This window comes from Panulirus ornatus, chromosome 14 (genome assembly GCF_036320965.1).
Source record: "Panulirus ornatus isolate Po-2019 chromosome 14, ASM3632096v1, whole genome shotgun sequence".
Classification (NCBI taxonomy): domain Eukaryota; kingdom Metazoa; phylum Arthropoda; class Malacostraca; order Decapoda; family Palinuridae; genus Panulirus; species Panulirus ornatus.
Genome location: NC_092237.1, coordinates 15120939 through 15138245, shown reverse-complemented (window position 1 = coordinate 15138245; position 17307 = coordinate 15120939). Strand labels below are relative to the sequence as shown.

The following is a 17307-nucleotide window of genomic DNA, read 5'->3' as shown; positions in this document are numbered from 1 at the left end:
GTCTGTTTACTTGTGCTACCTTGCAAACGCGGGAGACAGCGACAACGTATAATATATAATATAAGATTAGATAGGGTAGTGTGTGGTGGGATGAAAAAGTAAGATGATTAGTGAAAGAGTAGAGAGAGGCATTTGGATGAGTTTTGCAGGGAAATAGTACAAATGACTGGGAGATGTATTAAAGAAGAGGGCAAGAGGTCAAGAAAAAGGTGCGATAGGTGAAAAAGTGCAAATGAGTGTTGGGGTGAGAGAGTATCATTAAATTTTGGGAGAATTAAAGATGCTATGGAAGGAGGTAAATAAAGTGCGTAAGACAAGAGAACAAATGGTAACATCAGTGAAGTGGACCAATGGGGAGGTGATAATAATTAGTGGTGATGTGAAAAGGAGATGGAGTGAGTATTTTGAAGGTTTGTTGAATGCACTAGATGATAGAGTGCCAGATATAGGGTGTTTTGGTCGAGGTGGTGTGCGAAATGAGAGGGTTAGGGAGAATAATTTGGTAAATAGAGAGGAGGTAGTAAAAGCTTTGAGGAAGATGAAAGCCAGCAAGGCAGCGGGTTTGGATGGTATTGCAGTGGAATTTATTAGAAAAGGGGGGTGACTGTGTTGTTGCCTGGTTGGTAAGGATATTTGATGTATGTTTGGTTCATGGTGAAATGCCTGAGGATTGGCAGAATGCTTGCATAGTGCCAATGTACAAAGGCAAAGGGGATAAAGGTGAGTGTTCAAATTACAGAGGTATAAGTTTGTTGAGTATTCCTGGTAAATTATATGGGAGGGTATTGATTGAGAGGGTGAAGGCATGTACAGAGCATCAGATTGGGGAAGAGCAGTGTGGTTTCAGAAGTGGTAAAGGATATGTGGATCAGGTGTTTGCTTTGAAGAATGTATGTGAGAAATACTTAGAAAAGCAAATAGATTTGTATGTAGCATTTATGGATCTGCAGAAGGCATACGATAGAGTTGATAGAGATGCTCTGTGGAAGGTATTAAGAATAAATGGTGTGGGAGGCAAATTGTTAGAAGCAGTGAAAAGTTTTTATTGAGAATGTAAGGCATGTGAATGAGTAGGAAGAGAGGAAAGTGATTGGTTCTCAGTGAATATCAGTTTGCGGCAGGGGTGCGTAATGTCTCCATTGTTGTTTGATTTGTTCATGGATGGGGTTGTTAGGGAGGTAAATGCAAGAAATTTGGAAAGAGGGGCAAGTATGCAGTCTGTTATGGATGAGAGAGCTTGGGAAGTGAGTCAGTTGTTGTTTGCTGATGATACAGTGCTGGTGGCTGATTTGGATGAGAAACTGCAGAAGCTGGTGACTGAGTTTGGTAAAGTGTGTGAAAGAAGAAAGCTGAGAGTAAATGTGTATAAGAGGAGGGTTGTTAGGTACAGTAGGGTTGAGGGACAAGTCAATTGGGAGGTAAGTTTGAATGGAGAAAAACTGGAGGAAGTGAAGTGTTTTAGATATCTGGGAGTGAATTTGGAAGCGGATGGAACCATGGAAGCGGAAGTGAGTCACAGAGTGGGGTAGGGGGCGAAAGTTCTGGGAGCGTTGAAAAATGTGTGGAAGGTGAGAACATTATCTCGGAAAGCAAATGGATATGTTTGAGGGAATAGTGGTTCCAACAATGTTATATGGTTGCGTGGCATGGACTATAGATAGAGTTGTGCAGAGAAGGGTGGATTTGTTGGAAATGAAATGTTTGAGGACAATATGTGGTGTGAGCTGGTTTGATTGAGTAAGTAATGAAAGGGTAAGAGAGTTGTGTGGTAATGAAAAGACTGTGGTTGAGAGGGCAGAGGATGGTGTTTTGAAGTAGTTTGGTCACAGAGAGAATGAATAAGGAAAGATTGACAAAGAGGATTTATGTGTCAGAGGTGGAGGGAACGAGGAGAAGTGGGAGACCAAATTGGAGGTGGAAAGATGGAGTGAAAAAGATTTTGAGCGATCAGGGCCTGAACCTAGAGGAGGGTGAAAGGCGTGCAAGGAATAGAGTGAATTAGAACGATGTGGTATACTGGGATTGAGATGCTGTCACTGGATTGAACTAGGGTATGTGAAGCGTCTGGGGTAAACCATGGAAAGTTTTGTGGGGCCTGGATATGGAATGGGAGCTGTGGTTTTGGTGCATTATACATGACAGCTAGAGACTGAGTGTGAACGAATGTGGCCTTTGTTGTCTTTTCCTAGCACTACCTCGCATGCATGCAGGGGTAGGGTGTTGTCATTTCATGTGTGGTGGGGTGGCGACAGGAATGAATAAAGGCAGACTATGAATTATGTACATGTTTATAAATGTATATGTCTGTGTGTGTATATATATGTATACATTGAGAGGTATAGGTAGGTATATGTGCATGTGTGGACGTGTATGTATATACATGTGTATGTGGGTGGGTTGGGCCATTCTTTCGTCTGTATCCTTGCACTACCTCGCTAACGTGGGAGACAGTGACAAAGTATAATAAAAAAATAAATAAAGTTATTTTGATTTATGGCTTGTAACAAGAATTCAGGATATTTTTCTTTAGACATTTTGCTTTTGGCAATTCCCTTATGGGCTGTAAGTTGTTGCATTTAATCATCCTCTGATTTTGTTTGCTTAGACCTTAGACCTAGGTAATATTCATCATATCCATTGTTTATTATTTCAAGAACCTTGTGATTTTGACTAATTTCTAATGTATTTTGAAAATACTTAACCATAATTACCCTAACCACATCTTGATTCTTCTAGGGGGATGGCAAGGTGGAAGAACGGATAACAAATACTACAGAATACAACATCACATTATCAGATGAAAAATTAAAGGGTGACATTACAAAGAATCCAATGTTGTGGATGTACCAGTTGGTGTATGGTCTAAGCTTTGTGTTGCTTCTCATCACGGGTATTGTTAAAGGCATTGGAGTGACCTTCAGGTATGTAAAGATAGATTACATATATAAACCTTTTCTTCCTGTGAGCTATACTCTGTTTTCATAGAAAGCTTAGAATAGAATTCAACTAAGAATTATCCCTTTTGTGATATGAAAAGAGCAGGATTGGTAAAAGAATTTACAAGAATACATTTTTTCCATTTACCAAAGTTTAGCAGTTGCCTCCTGTATATGCTAGAAGAAAGTTTGATTATGTAGGTGTGGAAAAGTAAGTAAGGATAAATGAAAGTAAAAATGGGGAAGTTTCAGGAAAATTTCAAATCAGTAGAGGGAACATGGTGGAATGATAAAATAAAGAACTCCCTGCTGACTGAGAAAGGAGCACAAAAGAACATCATAGAGATCACTAGCCAACTTAATAGAGTGAATTACATAATATTGCATAGGAAAACAGAGATTTATATGTCAGTGTAAACAAAATATTATCCCTGGGGATAGGGGAGAAAGAATACTGCCCACGTATTCCCTGCATGTCGTAGAAGGTGACTAAAAGGGGAGGGAGTGGGTGGCTGAAAATCCTCCCCCTCTCTCTTTTTTTTTTTTTTATTTTCCAAAAGAAGGAACAGAGAAGGGGGCCAGGTGAGGATATTCCCTCGAAGGCCCAGTCCTTTGTTCTTAATGCTACCTCGCTAATGCAGGAAATGGCGAATAGTATGAAAGAAAAAGAAAAGTAAACAAAATATGAAATGTATATTGTTGAAAATAGCAAAAGAAGCCTTAAGGAGTTTTATAGTTATGCTAGAAGCAAGAGTCATCACCTAGTCAATTTGCCCATTAATTATAGAAAATGTTGACTTGGTCCATAGCAATGGAGCCATGGAAAATATCTTAAATTATCCATTTTCTGTGTCTGTATTTATGATTGAAGACATAACTTTTGTCTTAAATTCAGTTCTTTTGCCAAGAGATGAAAATATTCTGCTACATACTGACATGAATGTCGTGAATGACGTGTATGTATATACATGTGTATATGGGTGGGTTGGGCCATTCTTTCGTCTGTTTCCTTGCACTACCTCGCTAACGCAGGAGACAGCGATAAAGCAAAATAAATAATAAATAAATACTGACATGAAGGTGTAAGATATGCTGTTAACATTAAGTTGAATAAAAGTAAATAGAATAGCAGACCCTGATAAGATTAAAAGTAAATAAGATAGCAGGCCCTGATAAGATTTGTCAGAGGACAGTAGAAAAGGCAAAAGATGAGATAGTTAATCCTTTGATTGCTCTTTCTTTTAAGTTACTCACTACAGAGAAAGTTCTAGAGGAATCCAAGTTTGCCAATGCAACACCAGTATTCAAAAATGGTATTAAGTATATGCACAGAAATAATCAGCCACTTAGTTTAATGTCTGTAGTTGGAAAACTTATGGGTATCATCATCTGGGACAAAATTGTAAACTATTTAGAGGACCACTGCTTAATAAGCAATTCTCAATATAGATTTTGATAAAGTTGTTTGTTTAACAAATGTTCTTGAATTCTTTTAGGATAAGATCAACATATGTGATGAAAGTAAAGCACTGTCATTGTCATCCAGCTGATTTAGGTCACTCCTTTCTCTTCTCTTGTCTGTGTTAGATAGTGTTTCATTTAAGTTCTGTTCTCTTAATTCTGGCACCCTTATGGTTGCTGTCCTCTTGACTTTCTCAGTTATATCTTTGCACTTCTTTAGGTACAGTGACCAGACATGAGAGGCATAATCTAGATTGACTTGATTTTTGTTGTGAATTGCTCACTTAACATATCCTTATCCATATACTTGATGTTGACAAATATTTGTCAGCAGACAGTGTACCTCTTTCTCAGTTCTCCTGATGTTTATCTCTAGCAATAAATTTGCCCCACTGTTGACCTTTAGGTTCCTTTTCTTGCATCAGTCCCTACACCCTATTTCATGTTTTCATACAGGATTTCTTTCACTCATGACCTTGCAGTTATTCGGGTCGAATCTCCTCATCCACTTATCAAACCAACTTTGGACTTTGTCCTAGTCTTCCTGTGAACTGATGCAGTAGTTTCAACCAATATTTTTCTTACAACCTTTCTTTGTTCCCTACCACAGCAGCAGTCTCCTTGTCTTTGAAGGAGTCTGCCTCTTAATCTTGTCTGTAGCTCTACTCAAGTATACATACATGAGTACGAAAGATGGTCAGTGGGTATTATTGAATTGCATATTGATTGATAGGCATGTAAAAGAGAGATTTTTAGATGTAAATGTGCTGAGAGGGGCATCTGGTGAGATGTCTGATCACTGTCTTGTGTAGGCAAGGGTGAAGATTTGTAGAGGTTTTAGGAAAAGAGGAAACAGTATTGGTGAGAAGGAAGTGGTGAAGGTAAGTGATTTAGGAAGAGAGACATTTAAAGAAATACCAGGAGAGACTGAGTATAGAGTGGCAAAAGGTGAGAGTAAATAAAAGCAAGGGTAGTGGGTGAGGAATGGCAGGTATTTAGGGAAGCAGTGCTGGCATGTGTGAGAAATGCATGTGGCATGTGAAAGATGGGAGGTAGGCAAATTAGGAAGGGTAGTAAGTGATGGGATAAGCAGTAAAGTTGCTGGTAAAAGAGCAAAGGGAAGTATTGGGGGTACTTACAAGGAAGCAGTGCAAATTATTGGGGGATGCATAAGAGAAAGTGGCAGGAGGTCAGGAAAAAGTTGTAGGGGTTGAAAAAGAGGGCCCATGAGATTTGGGATGACCAAGTACCAGTACACTTAAGGGATGAGAAGATGATGTTTTGGAAGGAGGTGAATGATGTGCAAAAAAGAAGAGAACAAACAAGGGGCGAAAGAGGAAGTGGTAACATGTAGTGATGAAGTAAGGAGATGGAGCGAGTATTTTGAAGGACTGTTGAATATGGTTGATGATGGGATGGCAGTTGTAGGATACTTGGGTCAGAGTAGTATGTGAAGTGAGGTGGTTATGGAGAGTAGTTTGAAGACAGAAGAGGTGGTGAAAGGCTTACATAGTATGAAATGTGGCAAGGATGGTATTACTTTTGAATTTATTAAGAAAGGGGGGTGACTGTGTTGTTGATTGTTTAGTTAGGATTTTCACTGTATATGTATGGATCATGGTAAGGTGCCTGAGGATTAACAAGATGCCAGCATAATGCTACTGTATAAAGGTAATGGGGATAGAGGTGAGTGTTCAAACTACAGAGGTATAAGTATGTTGTGTACCTAGTAAGTTGTATGGGAGGGTAGTGATTGAGAGTGAAGGCATTTACAGAGCATTAGACTGGGATGAACAGTGTGGTTTCAGAAGTGGTAGAGGATGTGTGGATCTGGTGTCTGCTTTAAAGAGTGTGTATGAGAGATACTTAAAGAAACAGATGGATTTCTGTGTAGCACTTATGGATCTGGAGAAAGCATATAATAGGGTAAATAGAGATACCTTGTGGAAGGTTTTAAGAATATACGGTGTGGGAGGAAAGCTACTAGAAGCAGAGAAGTTTTTAGTTAGAGTGTAAGGCATGTTCACAAGTAGGAAGAGAGGAGAATGAATAGTGGCAAGTGAAGGTTGATATGCAGCAGGGATGTGTGATATTTCCATGATTGTTTCATTTTTATAGATGGAGAGATGAGGGAGGTAAATGCAAGAGTCAGAGAGAGAGAGAGAGAGAGAGAGAGAGAGAGAGAGAGAGAGAGAGAGAAGAGAGAGAGAGAGAGAGAGAGAGAGAGAGAGAGAGAGAGAGAGAGAGACTGTAGGGGATGAGAGGGCTTGGTAAGTGAGTCAGGTGTTGTTTGCTGATGGTACAGCGCTGGTAGCAGATTCAAGTGTGAAATTGCAGAAGTTGATGACTGAGTTTGGGAGGGTTTGTGAAAGGTAGTTGAGAGTAAATTTGAATAAAAGGAAGGTTATGAGGTTTAGCAGAGTTGAGGGATAGGTTAGTTGTAGTGAGTTTGAATGGAGAAAAAATGGAGGAAGTGAAGTGTTTTAGATGCCTTGGAGTAGACATGGCAGCATATGGAACCAAGGAAATGGAAGTGGGTGGCAAAGGTTCCTGGAGTACTGAAGAGCGTGTCAAAGGGGAGATCATTATCTGGGAGGACAAAAATGGGTATGTTTTAAGGTATTGTAGGCCCAGCATTATATTATATGGATGAGAGGTTTGGGCTGTAGGTCATACTGTGTAGAGGAGGATGGGTGTGTTAGAAATGAAATGTTTGAGAACAGTATATGGTGTGAGGTAGTTTGATAGGAGTAGGTAATGAAAGGACAAGAGAGAGGTGGATAATAAAGGGAGTATGGTTAAGAGAGAGCTGAAGAGGGTGTTCTTAAGTGGTCTGGAAGTATGGGGAGAATGAACGAGGAACAGTTGAAAAGGAGGACATGTGTGTCAGAAGAGGAGGGAACAAGGAGAATTGGGAGACCATATTAGAGATGAAATGATGGAGTGAAGAAAATATTGGGCGACGAGTTTGAACATTCAGTAGGGTGAAAGACGTACATGGGATAAAATGAATTGGAATGATGTTGTATCCAGGGGTTGATGTGCTGTCAGTGGATTGATCCAGGGCAAGTCAAGCATCCAGGATAAATCATGGAAAGGTTGTGACCTGGTTATGGATTGGAAGCTATGGTTTTGGTGCATTACATATGATAGCTAGAGAATAGATGTGAACAGATGCAGTCTTTCTTTGTCTGTTCCTGGTGCTACCTCACTAACACAGGAAATAGCGATCAAGTATGAAATAAAGCCTTTTATTCTGGCATTGTAGGAATTCCTGCTTTACTTATTCATTTCTTTGATCTAAGGCAGAGCTCTACTCTGCATTAAGCCTAGAGGATTTGTGTTGCAAGAATTTATTTCCTTGAAACCATGGTGTAATTTTGTTTTAATGTAATTGCTTAACTGTATCATACATGAAGGGAATTTTACTCTTGTAGGGCTCCATCTCTTGAACTTTCTCTACTATTTTGCAACTTTTTAAATCTCTGTATGTTGTATATCTTCACAGTTTCATCATTCACTTGATTCCATTCATTCAATATTATGATAAGTTTCTTACTGGATTTCATATGATGGCCTCTGGTTGTTCTAGCATTGCATCTTTTGATTAATTGTTCGCTGTTTACCTCATCATACTGGTTTGAAAACTTGAAGATTATTATCTTGTGACCCTTTACTCATCTCTCCTCCATGGAGGATAAATATAAGGCCTCCATCCTCAAACTGTAATTCAGCATTCTTTATTCTAGTACTATCTTTGTTTCTTTCCTCAGTTATTATGATGATCTGTTTGTACTTTACAGGATAGGAGACCTTTGTTGTTTTGGCCCCATCTCCACAACTTTTAAACAGGATAGGAGACCTTTGTTGTTTGTGCCCCATTCCCACAACTTTAGAACTGTTCTTCTATACATACTTATGAGACTTAGCAAGGTAGCCCAAGAACAGATGAAGAAAAGGCCTTACTCGCTCACACCCATTCTCTAGCTGTCATGCGTGATGCACTGAAACCACAACCCCCTAGCCACAATTTGGACCAAAAAACCTTTCTGTGGTTTCTCCAGGATGCTTTACATACCTTGGTTCAGTCCACAGGCAGCAGTTGACCCTGTATGTCACTTCCCTCCAATTCACCTTATCCGTTGCATGCATTTCACCCTACAGCATGATCAAGCTTCAAGAGCATTGTTTGCATCCCAAAATGAATTCTATTTGCATATCAGAAACAGTGCAAAATGAAATTTTGCAGGTCACTGAAGACCACATTAGGTCTTTTCTAACAGAGCTTTTAAAAAATGTAAATTGTATAATGAATTATATCAAATGAGTTGACAGACAAGTATGACAACAAAGAGATCCTGTCAGTCTGTTCGAGATTTGTGGATCTGGTCAGGCTTGAAGTCAGAGAGATCTTATTTGTTTCATTTGTCTGAACATCGGAAGCACCCAACAGAAGCCATAGCAAATATCATTAATTCCACTTCTAAAGCGATGTGCCATTGTCATATGCAAGATTCACGGGCTACTGTAATATCGTCAGAATGGATGGGGGTTCAGGGCAGAATCAAGGCAATTGCTGTAACAACATTCTCTACCCACTACTATAACAATGTAATGATTTTGCATCACATGATCATGATAGATGCTCATAAGTAGAAGTATGGTGCACCACCCAAATGAAATTTTCCTGTTCATTGATTTCTCCTTAGAGAGACTGAGGATGCATGAAAGGGTGTTATAAGAGAAGGGTTCTGAATCTTGCATAATAAAATTGAATTATTTCTGCTGAACATTTTGATTAACACATTTACCTTGACATACTAAAGGAATTCTATCTCTTCATTTGTGACACTCTCAATGCACTGTCAATCCAGGTGCTCAGTCGAGTGTGTACTGAAGAATGGAGACGTGGTTCTGGAGCTGAGACATCAGAGTCAGAGCTCAAGGTTTCCGTAACAAGCAGGAAGTCATCAATTAATGTTGTGGCCTTTCAGATCATATGATGCACACTGGAAGTAATTCAGCCACTGGCCACAAAATTGCAAAAATGTTTTCAGGATGTTCTATATAACTACAAACTGATCACTGTTGTAATCACAAGGATGGATGACATAAATTGCCACATTGACACAAAATTCACCTTGTTGAATTCCACAAATGAAGTAGTGGGTGAGGATGTGCAGCGGGACCCTAGTTGACAATGGCACATCAAATGATGACTTAACCACAAGTGAAGAGCACAAGAAAAGAAATGTAGCAGTTGATATCCTGGATTGCATTCTTTCTCAGTTAAAAACCAGGTTCAAGATTAATGACTCAAACCAGACCCAGCAGTACTTCCCCTATTGTTATCTAACACCAGAGAGTTAGACTGCGATGTAGACAAGACTTCAATAGAATTGAACTTTTTGTATCCCCTGCTCTTTCACTGCAAATACAAAGGGATGGATTGCACACTGGAAAGTAGATTTGGTCATTTAATCCCTCATGCATATGCAAATATTGTGCAGTGTCAAAAATTTTAGTTTCCAAGGGAAAAAACAGATTCCTTTACATGAAAATTTGTATTTATAATACCTATGTTTTAGGATATATCAGAATAAGCAATATAAAAAGTTCGTGTCAAACAAGTTATGTAATTAAACTGCAGTATCACTGCTGGACAGATCCCTTCTTAAAATTTTGATTCCATTGCTTTAGAAACGTTCATCTGACTAGTTGCCATTATATTATCCCCTGGAGTTGTGAGGCTGAAACATCCAAAGGTCCTTTGTTGGTTTCAGGATGATGATCTTTCTTTGATCAACTACTTTGGAAGAGAGACTAGACTCTCTGGATTGGCATTGTTCTACCTCCAGCACAGTCTTCAGATTGATACACACATGGTCTGTCAAGCATTCATTCAAAAACATCATTGCAGAATGTTCCTAGGTTCCATACTTGATGAGTTATTTTGTCAGAGATAATGCAGATATACTCTTGTTGTTTGTATGAATAGTATGAAAGAGATGTAGAAAATAAATCTGATATAGTTGTATTTTATTACATTTTTTGTTTGGTCAGTTTCATAACACACTACTGTTTCTAGATGTTCAAGCAGTCTTGATCTACCCTTTCCAGAATCCTGAATCCTCCCATGATATGTATTAGTTTGTAAGGAAAGTGTAGAATAATAACATGAGAAACAAGCAGATGATTTAAGTGACTGATTTAAGCAGGAACATATAAGAAGGAAGTAAGCTTGTTTGGGAGACATCCCCATTGCCCTTGCACTTCTTTCTTTCATACTATTCGCCATATCCTGTGTTAGCGAGGCAGCGTTAAGAACAGAGGACTGGGCCTTTGAGGGAATATCCTCACCTGGCCCCCTTCTCTGTTCCTTCTTTTGGAAAATTAAAAAAAAACGAGAAGGGAGGATTCCCAGCCCCCCACTCCCTTCCCTTTTTTAGTTGCCTTTTACAACACGCAGGGAATACATTGGAATTATTCTTTCTCCCCTATCCCCAGGGATGCACTTACGGTAGAAATAACATAATTACTTCACTTATTTTTCTTTATGTGTAGTCTTGGAATGATGGAGGACTTTGGAAACACTTGATAGGTAAAGAGCTGGAATATTTCCAAAGAAAAATACCTTATATATCCTTTCCACTTTTTCCAGTCTCTCACTGCCTTCTCATTTAGTTGTAAATAGGGGATAGGGGATTAAGAATACTTCTCACGTATTCCCTGCGTGTCGTAGAAGGCGACTAAAAGGGGAGGGAGCGGGGGGCTGGAAATCCTCCCCTCTCGTTTTTTTTTTTTTTTTTTTTTTTTTTTTTTTTTCAAAAGAAGGAACAGAGAATTGGGCCAGGTGAGGGTATTCCCTCAAAGGCCCAGTCCTCTGTTCTTAACGCTACCTCGCTAATGCGGGAAATGGCGAATAGTTTGAAAGAAAAAAAAGTAAATAATGTAATAAGATATAGGTAGATATATTCCTGCTACTCATTACTAGTGCTGTGTCTGTGTATAAAATAAGAGTAAAATGTGAAACTAAATTCAGATAAAGAAAGAAACAAATACCTCAATATCCTTCCTACACCTCTCAGCCTATTGCAGTACACTGATTACTGAAAGGTGTAATATTTTAAATATACTCCAATTATTCACCACCATTGCTCTGCCTGTGAGTGATTGTCTGTAGAAACAAGCTCATTAGAAAGAAAGACAATTCGTCTCTACTTTCTCCAATCTTATAGGGATCTGTAGACATCATCTACAGCATTTTTCTGCCCCTCTCTTGGCAGTTGACCTGGCCAGCACAAAAGTAAAAAATATAATTTCCTGTGCATTTTCTTTTACTTTTGAATGCTAATGTATCTTTTTTAAAGGATTTTTTTCTGTTTTTTTTGCACTTTGTATTGGAATTTCTGGTCTTTGAGTGCTGTTTAAGGGTTAATAGATGTTAATGAGGTTTATATTCTTATGTCTTATATGTAGAGAACTCATATCTCTGCAGGCACTGTATTCATTCTTATTACCATCTCTGTATCATGATAAAATCACTGCACCTTGCCGTTGCCTTTAGTACATTTGACACAAAACATGTTGATGCACTTGTGTATTACCACTTCTCTGTTATGCTAATTATGATTTAATTGTAGATTACTATTTTCTTTACTTTCCAGAGTATTGGCAGGTGCTTCCAAATTACATAGTGCCATGTTTATGAGTATCCTCCGTGCGCCCATGAGTTTCTTTGATACAACTCCAACTGGCCGCATATTGAACAGATTCTCAAGAGATCTTGATGAATGTGAGCCTCCATAAGTTTTTCATTATCTGTATATTTTTAAGACACTAGTTACTAGGAAAATTTTTTGGATGGTGAAATGTAGTAATTAATGTCAAAATTTAAGTAAATGTGATTCATGAACCAGATGTGCTAAAGATTGTCATAACCCCCAGCATCTAAGTGTTTGATGTCGTTTTCCAGCCTCTCTCTGTTCCCGTGTGCATAGTGTGCTCTCTATTTATTCTACTGCAGTAGTCATTGATGGTGTGACTTCCTCTCATCAAATGAAGCGTTTGTCAGAGTTCTGTCCCTTTGCCTCTTCTCTTTCATATTTCTTTAAATAATCTCTTTTTTTTTTTTTTTTACCTATAACCCTGTTTGCTTTGATACTGATATACTTTTTTTACCCTTTTCACCTCACTTTACTTCTCATTCTCCCTCATATACTCATTTTTTGTCTTGTTCTAAACATGTTTTCTCTCTCACTTCAGACCTGAACAGCATCTCAGAATAGGGAAGCAGTAAACTATTCAAATTTGATTGAGGTAAAACATATCTTTTTCTATGCCTAAAAACCATTTGTTTCCCTCTTTTCATTTTCAAAACACCACACTTGAACCATGTAATAACATAAACATGAAGAGAATATAAACATATAGGACAAATGTATCCTCCACCCAATCCTCAGAATCCCTCATAATCAGTGTCACAGTCTGCTTCCCAAAACCTAAGGATGTTGTATAGGTATCATGATTTTTTTTTTTTTTTTTCATGAGGAGCTGTTTCATATCTGCATGGATTTTATTTACCCTAGTATGGAATACTGCTCACATATCTGGGATGATTCTTCGTCCACCCCTTTTTTAACCAGAGTAGAATCAGAAGCCTTCCATCTCATTAATTATTCTGGCTTCACCTCTCTTCAACCATATATTTTGTGTGTCGTAGTGTTGCTGCATTTTCATTGTTCAAAAGGTTCTATTTTGCTCACTGACCTCATAAGCTGTCTGCACATCCCCACCCACAGGACTTGGACCCAAGTCACTCACCTGGCAGCTGCTTCCCATAGTTTCTGTGAGGAGACCAACCACTTAGATCTGGACTGTTATGATACCTCCTTCTTCCCTTGTCCCACTAAGTTTGGAATTCTCTTTCTCATTTCTTGCCAACTCTTTCTACCTTTCTACCCAGTAAGACTCAGTTTTTTTTATCCCTGATTAATTCATACATTCTTTTCCTCTTGCTCTATTCCTTTCACCTGAGAAATCTTGATTGGGGCTTACATTGCCATATTGATCACTTTGATAAAGATAGAATTACTTATGATGTATATTGATATACCTTAATCCTCTTACTTAGCATCATGTATGTTCTAAGAGAACGTTCAGTAACTTAATAATGTTGTAACATTCATTCTGACCAAGTTAGCTATGATATCGATTCTTCTCTATCAACAGTGGATGTGCGTATCCCATTTTTCTTGGAGTTCCTGCTGCAAGGCCTCCTTTTTGTCTTGGGACAGATCATCCTGGTGTGTTTCATATATGTATGGTTTACCATTCCAGTTTTCATAATTGCAGGTATGTGTTTTTTAATTGTTTGTACTCTTATCCTTATCATTAATTGTTTTCTTATCCTCATCATTTGTGCATTTATTCTCAGTTTTTTCAATATGTCTTTGTTGTTAAGTACATTCAAACCTTGATTACTTGCTTTAGTTTTGGATTGGATAGTGCTGAACAGTCAAAAGCATTAGAAAATTAGCTTTATATTCAACATGAAACATTTCATTTCCATCAGTCATGATTATTAATTACCCTCCCACCCATTCATCCAAGTGTAATTATTGTATATCCAGATATATATTTTCAACCTTGGTTGTATTGAACTTGAAAAAAATATGATAATTACTGTTGTATTATAGTTATTCTGTTGCTGTTGTTCTTATTAATATTATAACCTTTATTTTGTAATTTTTCTTTTCTTTGTCGTCTGTTATGTAAGCAGATACATTTCTCAGAAATATATTCGCAAAGGTTCTATTCAACCTCAAATTTAGTGAGCAGGCAGCAGCCTGTGCTCGCCCTTTGCATATAACTCATAGAGACTGTACTCCTTTTCGTCCATTAATGATGATTCAGCCTCACCGAAGGTGGGATAACAACATGGCATAACCCCAAGCAGGTGAAATTCAGTAGCACCATGTTTTTTTTTTTTTTTTTTTTTTTTTTATACTTTGTCGCTGTCTCCCGCGTTTGCGAGGTAGCGCAAGGAAACAGACGAAAGAAATGGCCCAACCCCCCCCCCATACACATGTACATACACACGTCCACACATGCAAATATACATACCTACACAGCTTTCCATGGTTTACCCCAGACGCTTCACATGCCTTGATTCAATCCACTGACAGCACGTCAACCCCTGTATACCACATCGCTCCAATTCACTCTATTCCTTGCCCTCCTTTCACCCTCCTGCATGTTCAGGCCCCGATCACACAAAATCTTTTTCACTCCATCTTTCCACCTCCAATTTGGTCTCCCTCTTCTCCTCGTTCCCTCCACCTCCGACACATATATCCTCTTGGTCAATCTTTCCTCACTCATTCTCTCCATGTGCCCAAACCATTTCAAAACACCCTCTTCTGCTCTCTCAACCACGCTCTTTTTATTTCCACACATCTCTCTTACCCTTACGTTACTTACTCGATCAAACCACCTCACACCACACATTTTCCTCAAACATCTCATTTCCAGCACATCCATCCTCCTGCGCACATCTCTATCCATAGCCCACGCCTCGCAACCATACAACAGGCGTGGGCTATGGATAGAGATGTGCGCAGGAGGATGGATGTGCTGGAAATGAGATGTTTGAGGAAAATGTGTGGTGTGAGGTGGTTTGATCGAGTAAGTAACGTAAGGGTAAGAGAGATGTGTGGAAATAAAAAGAGCGTGGTTGAGAGAGCAGAAGAGGGTGTTTTGAAATGGTTTGGGCACATGGAGAGAATGAGTGAGGAAAGATTGACCAAGAGGATATATGTGTCGGAGGTGGAGGGAACGAGGAGAAGAGGGAGACCAAATTGGAGGTGGAAAGATGGAGTGAAAAAGATTTTGTGTGATCGGGGCCTGAACATGCAGGAGGGTGAAAGGAGGGCAAGGAATAGAGTGAATTGGAGCGATGTGGTATATTATTATGTTGTATATTATTATTATTATCATTATTTATCACTATTCATTATACTTAATCACCGTTTCCCACATCAGTGAGGTGGTGCCAGGAAACAGATGAAGAATGGCCCATCCACTCATTTACACACACACACATATATATTTTTTTATATTAAACTTTGTCGCTGTCTCCCGCATTTGCGAGGTAGCGCAAGGAAACAGACGAAAGAAATGGCCTAACCCCCCCCATACACATGTATATACATACGTCCACACAGGCAAATATACATACCTACACAGCTTTCCATGGTTTACCCCAGACGCTTCACATGCCTTGATTCACTCCACTGACAGCACGTCAACCCCGGTATACCACATCGCTCCAATTCACTCTATTCCTTGCCCTCCTTTCACCCTCCTGCATGTTCAGGCCCCGATCACACAAAATCTTTTTCACTCCATCTTTCCACCTCCAATTTGGTCTCCCTCTTCTCCTCGTTCCCTCCACCTCCGACACATATATCCTCTTGGTCAATCTTTCCTCACTCATTCCCTCCATGTGCCCAAACCACTTCAAAACACCCTCTTCTGCTCTCTCAACCACGCTCTTTTTATTTCCACACATCTCTCTTACCCTTACGTTACTCACTCGATCAAACCACCTCACACCACACATTGTCCTCAAACATCTCATTTCCAGCACATCCATCCTCCTGCGCACAACTCTATCCATAGCCCACGCCTCGCAACCATACAACATTGTTGGAACCACTATTCCTTCAAACATACCCATTTTTGCTTTCCGAGATAATGTTCTCGACTTCCACACATTCTTCAAGGCCCCCAGAATTTTCGCCCCCTCCCCCACCCTATGATCCACTTCCGCTTCCATGGTTCCATCCGCTGCCAGATCCACTCCCAGATATCTAAAACACTTCACTTCCTCCAGTTTTTCTCCATTCAAACTCACCTCCCAATTGACTTGACCCTCAACCCTACTGTACCTAATAACCTTGCTCTTATTCACATTTACTCTTAACTTTCTTCTTCCACACACTTTACCAAACTCAGTCACCAGCTTCTGCAGTTTCTCACATGAATCAGCCACCAGCGCTGTATCATCAGCGAACAACAACTGACTCACTTCCCAAGCTCTCTCATCCCCAACAGACTTCATACTTGCCCCTCTTTCCAAAACTCTTGCATTCACCTCCCTAACAAGTTACCCCATCCATAAACATCCATAAACTAAGATTTCATATGGAAGATAATCTCAGTGGTTGTTGTATACAAGTACTTTATATCTTGGGTACAACTGTGCATTGCTCATTCAGTGACTGTTCATTTCAGCATCAGATATTGATCATAGGAGCCATCAATGAATGGAATTGACTTTAATACTTTTCTATTTTTCCATTAACTAGTAACTATCTGTTATTGATATTTTGGCCTCTTCATGTATAAAAAGAATCATCAAAATGTTTAGTATAGGGAAAGTGGTGTAGGCCGGTAATAAGATATATAGATAATGTAGCTAGTCTTTGGCATTAACTGAAAAAAATCATCCCTCAATTTACTAATATTAATTATGGTAATGTTTAACAGTCACTCCCAAAGTATGTGTGAGATATGGAATCATAATGAAAGCTATGGTTTAGTTGTTATAATACTAAAAGGATGTTATAGGGGAGTGCTTAACTTATGGCCATGCTTCTTAACACTCTTCACACACTATATTTAATTTCATCATGTATAAAACCCTTTTGTATCAAAATGTATTTATTATTACCAAGAGATCTCTCGAGAAAACGAGTATTTGAATTACTTATGCAGAAGGTGGAAAAAATGTCACATTTATATGTGACCATGCGGGAAATGGCGAATAGTTTGAAACTGCAGAAGCTGGTGACTGAGTTTGGTAAAGTGTGTGGAAGAAGAAAGTTGAGAGTAAATGTGAATAAGA

General features: G+C 39.0%; 1 protein-coding gene across 4 annotated transcripts in view; it reads left to right on the top strand.

Annotated features, from left to right (window-relative positions):
• The window catches only part of LOC139753328 (ATP-binding cassette sub-family C member 5-like), a 525518-nt gene that overhangs the window by 436985 nt on the left and 71226 nt on the right, over window positions 1-17307 (top strand). For all 4 annotated transcript variants that reach the window (XM_071669664.1, XM_071669665.1, XM_071669663.1 and 1 more), the window contains 3 exons: window positions 2737-2921; window positions 12065-12192; window positions 13629-13751. In XM_071669664.1, the coding sequence (XP_071525765.1) occupies window positions 2737-2921; window positions 12065-12192; window positions 13629-13751 (436 nt within the window). The remainder of the gene's footprint in view (window positions 1-2736; window positions 2922-12064; window positions 12193-13628; window positions 13752-17307) is intronic.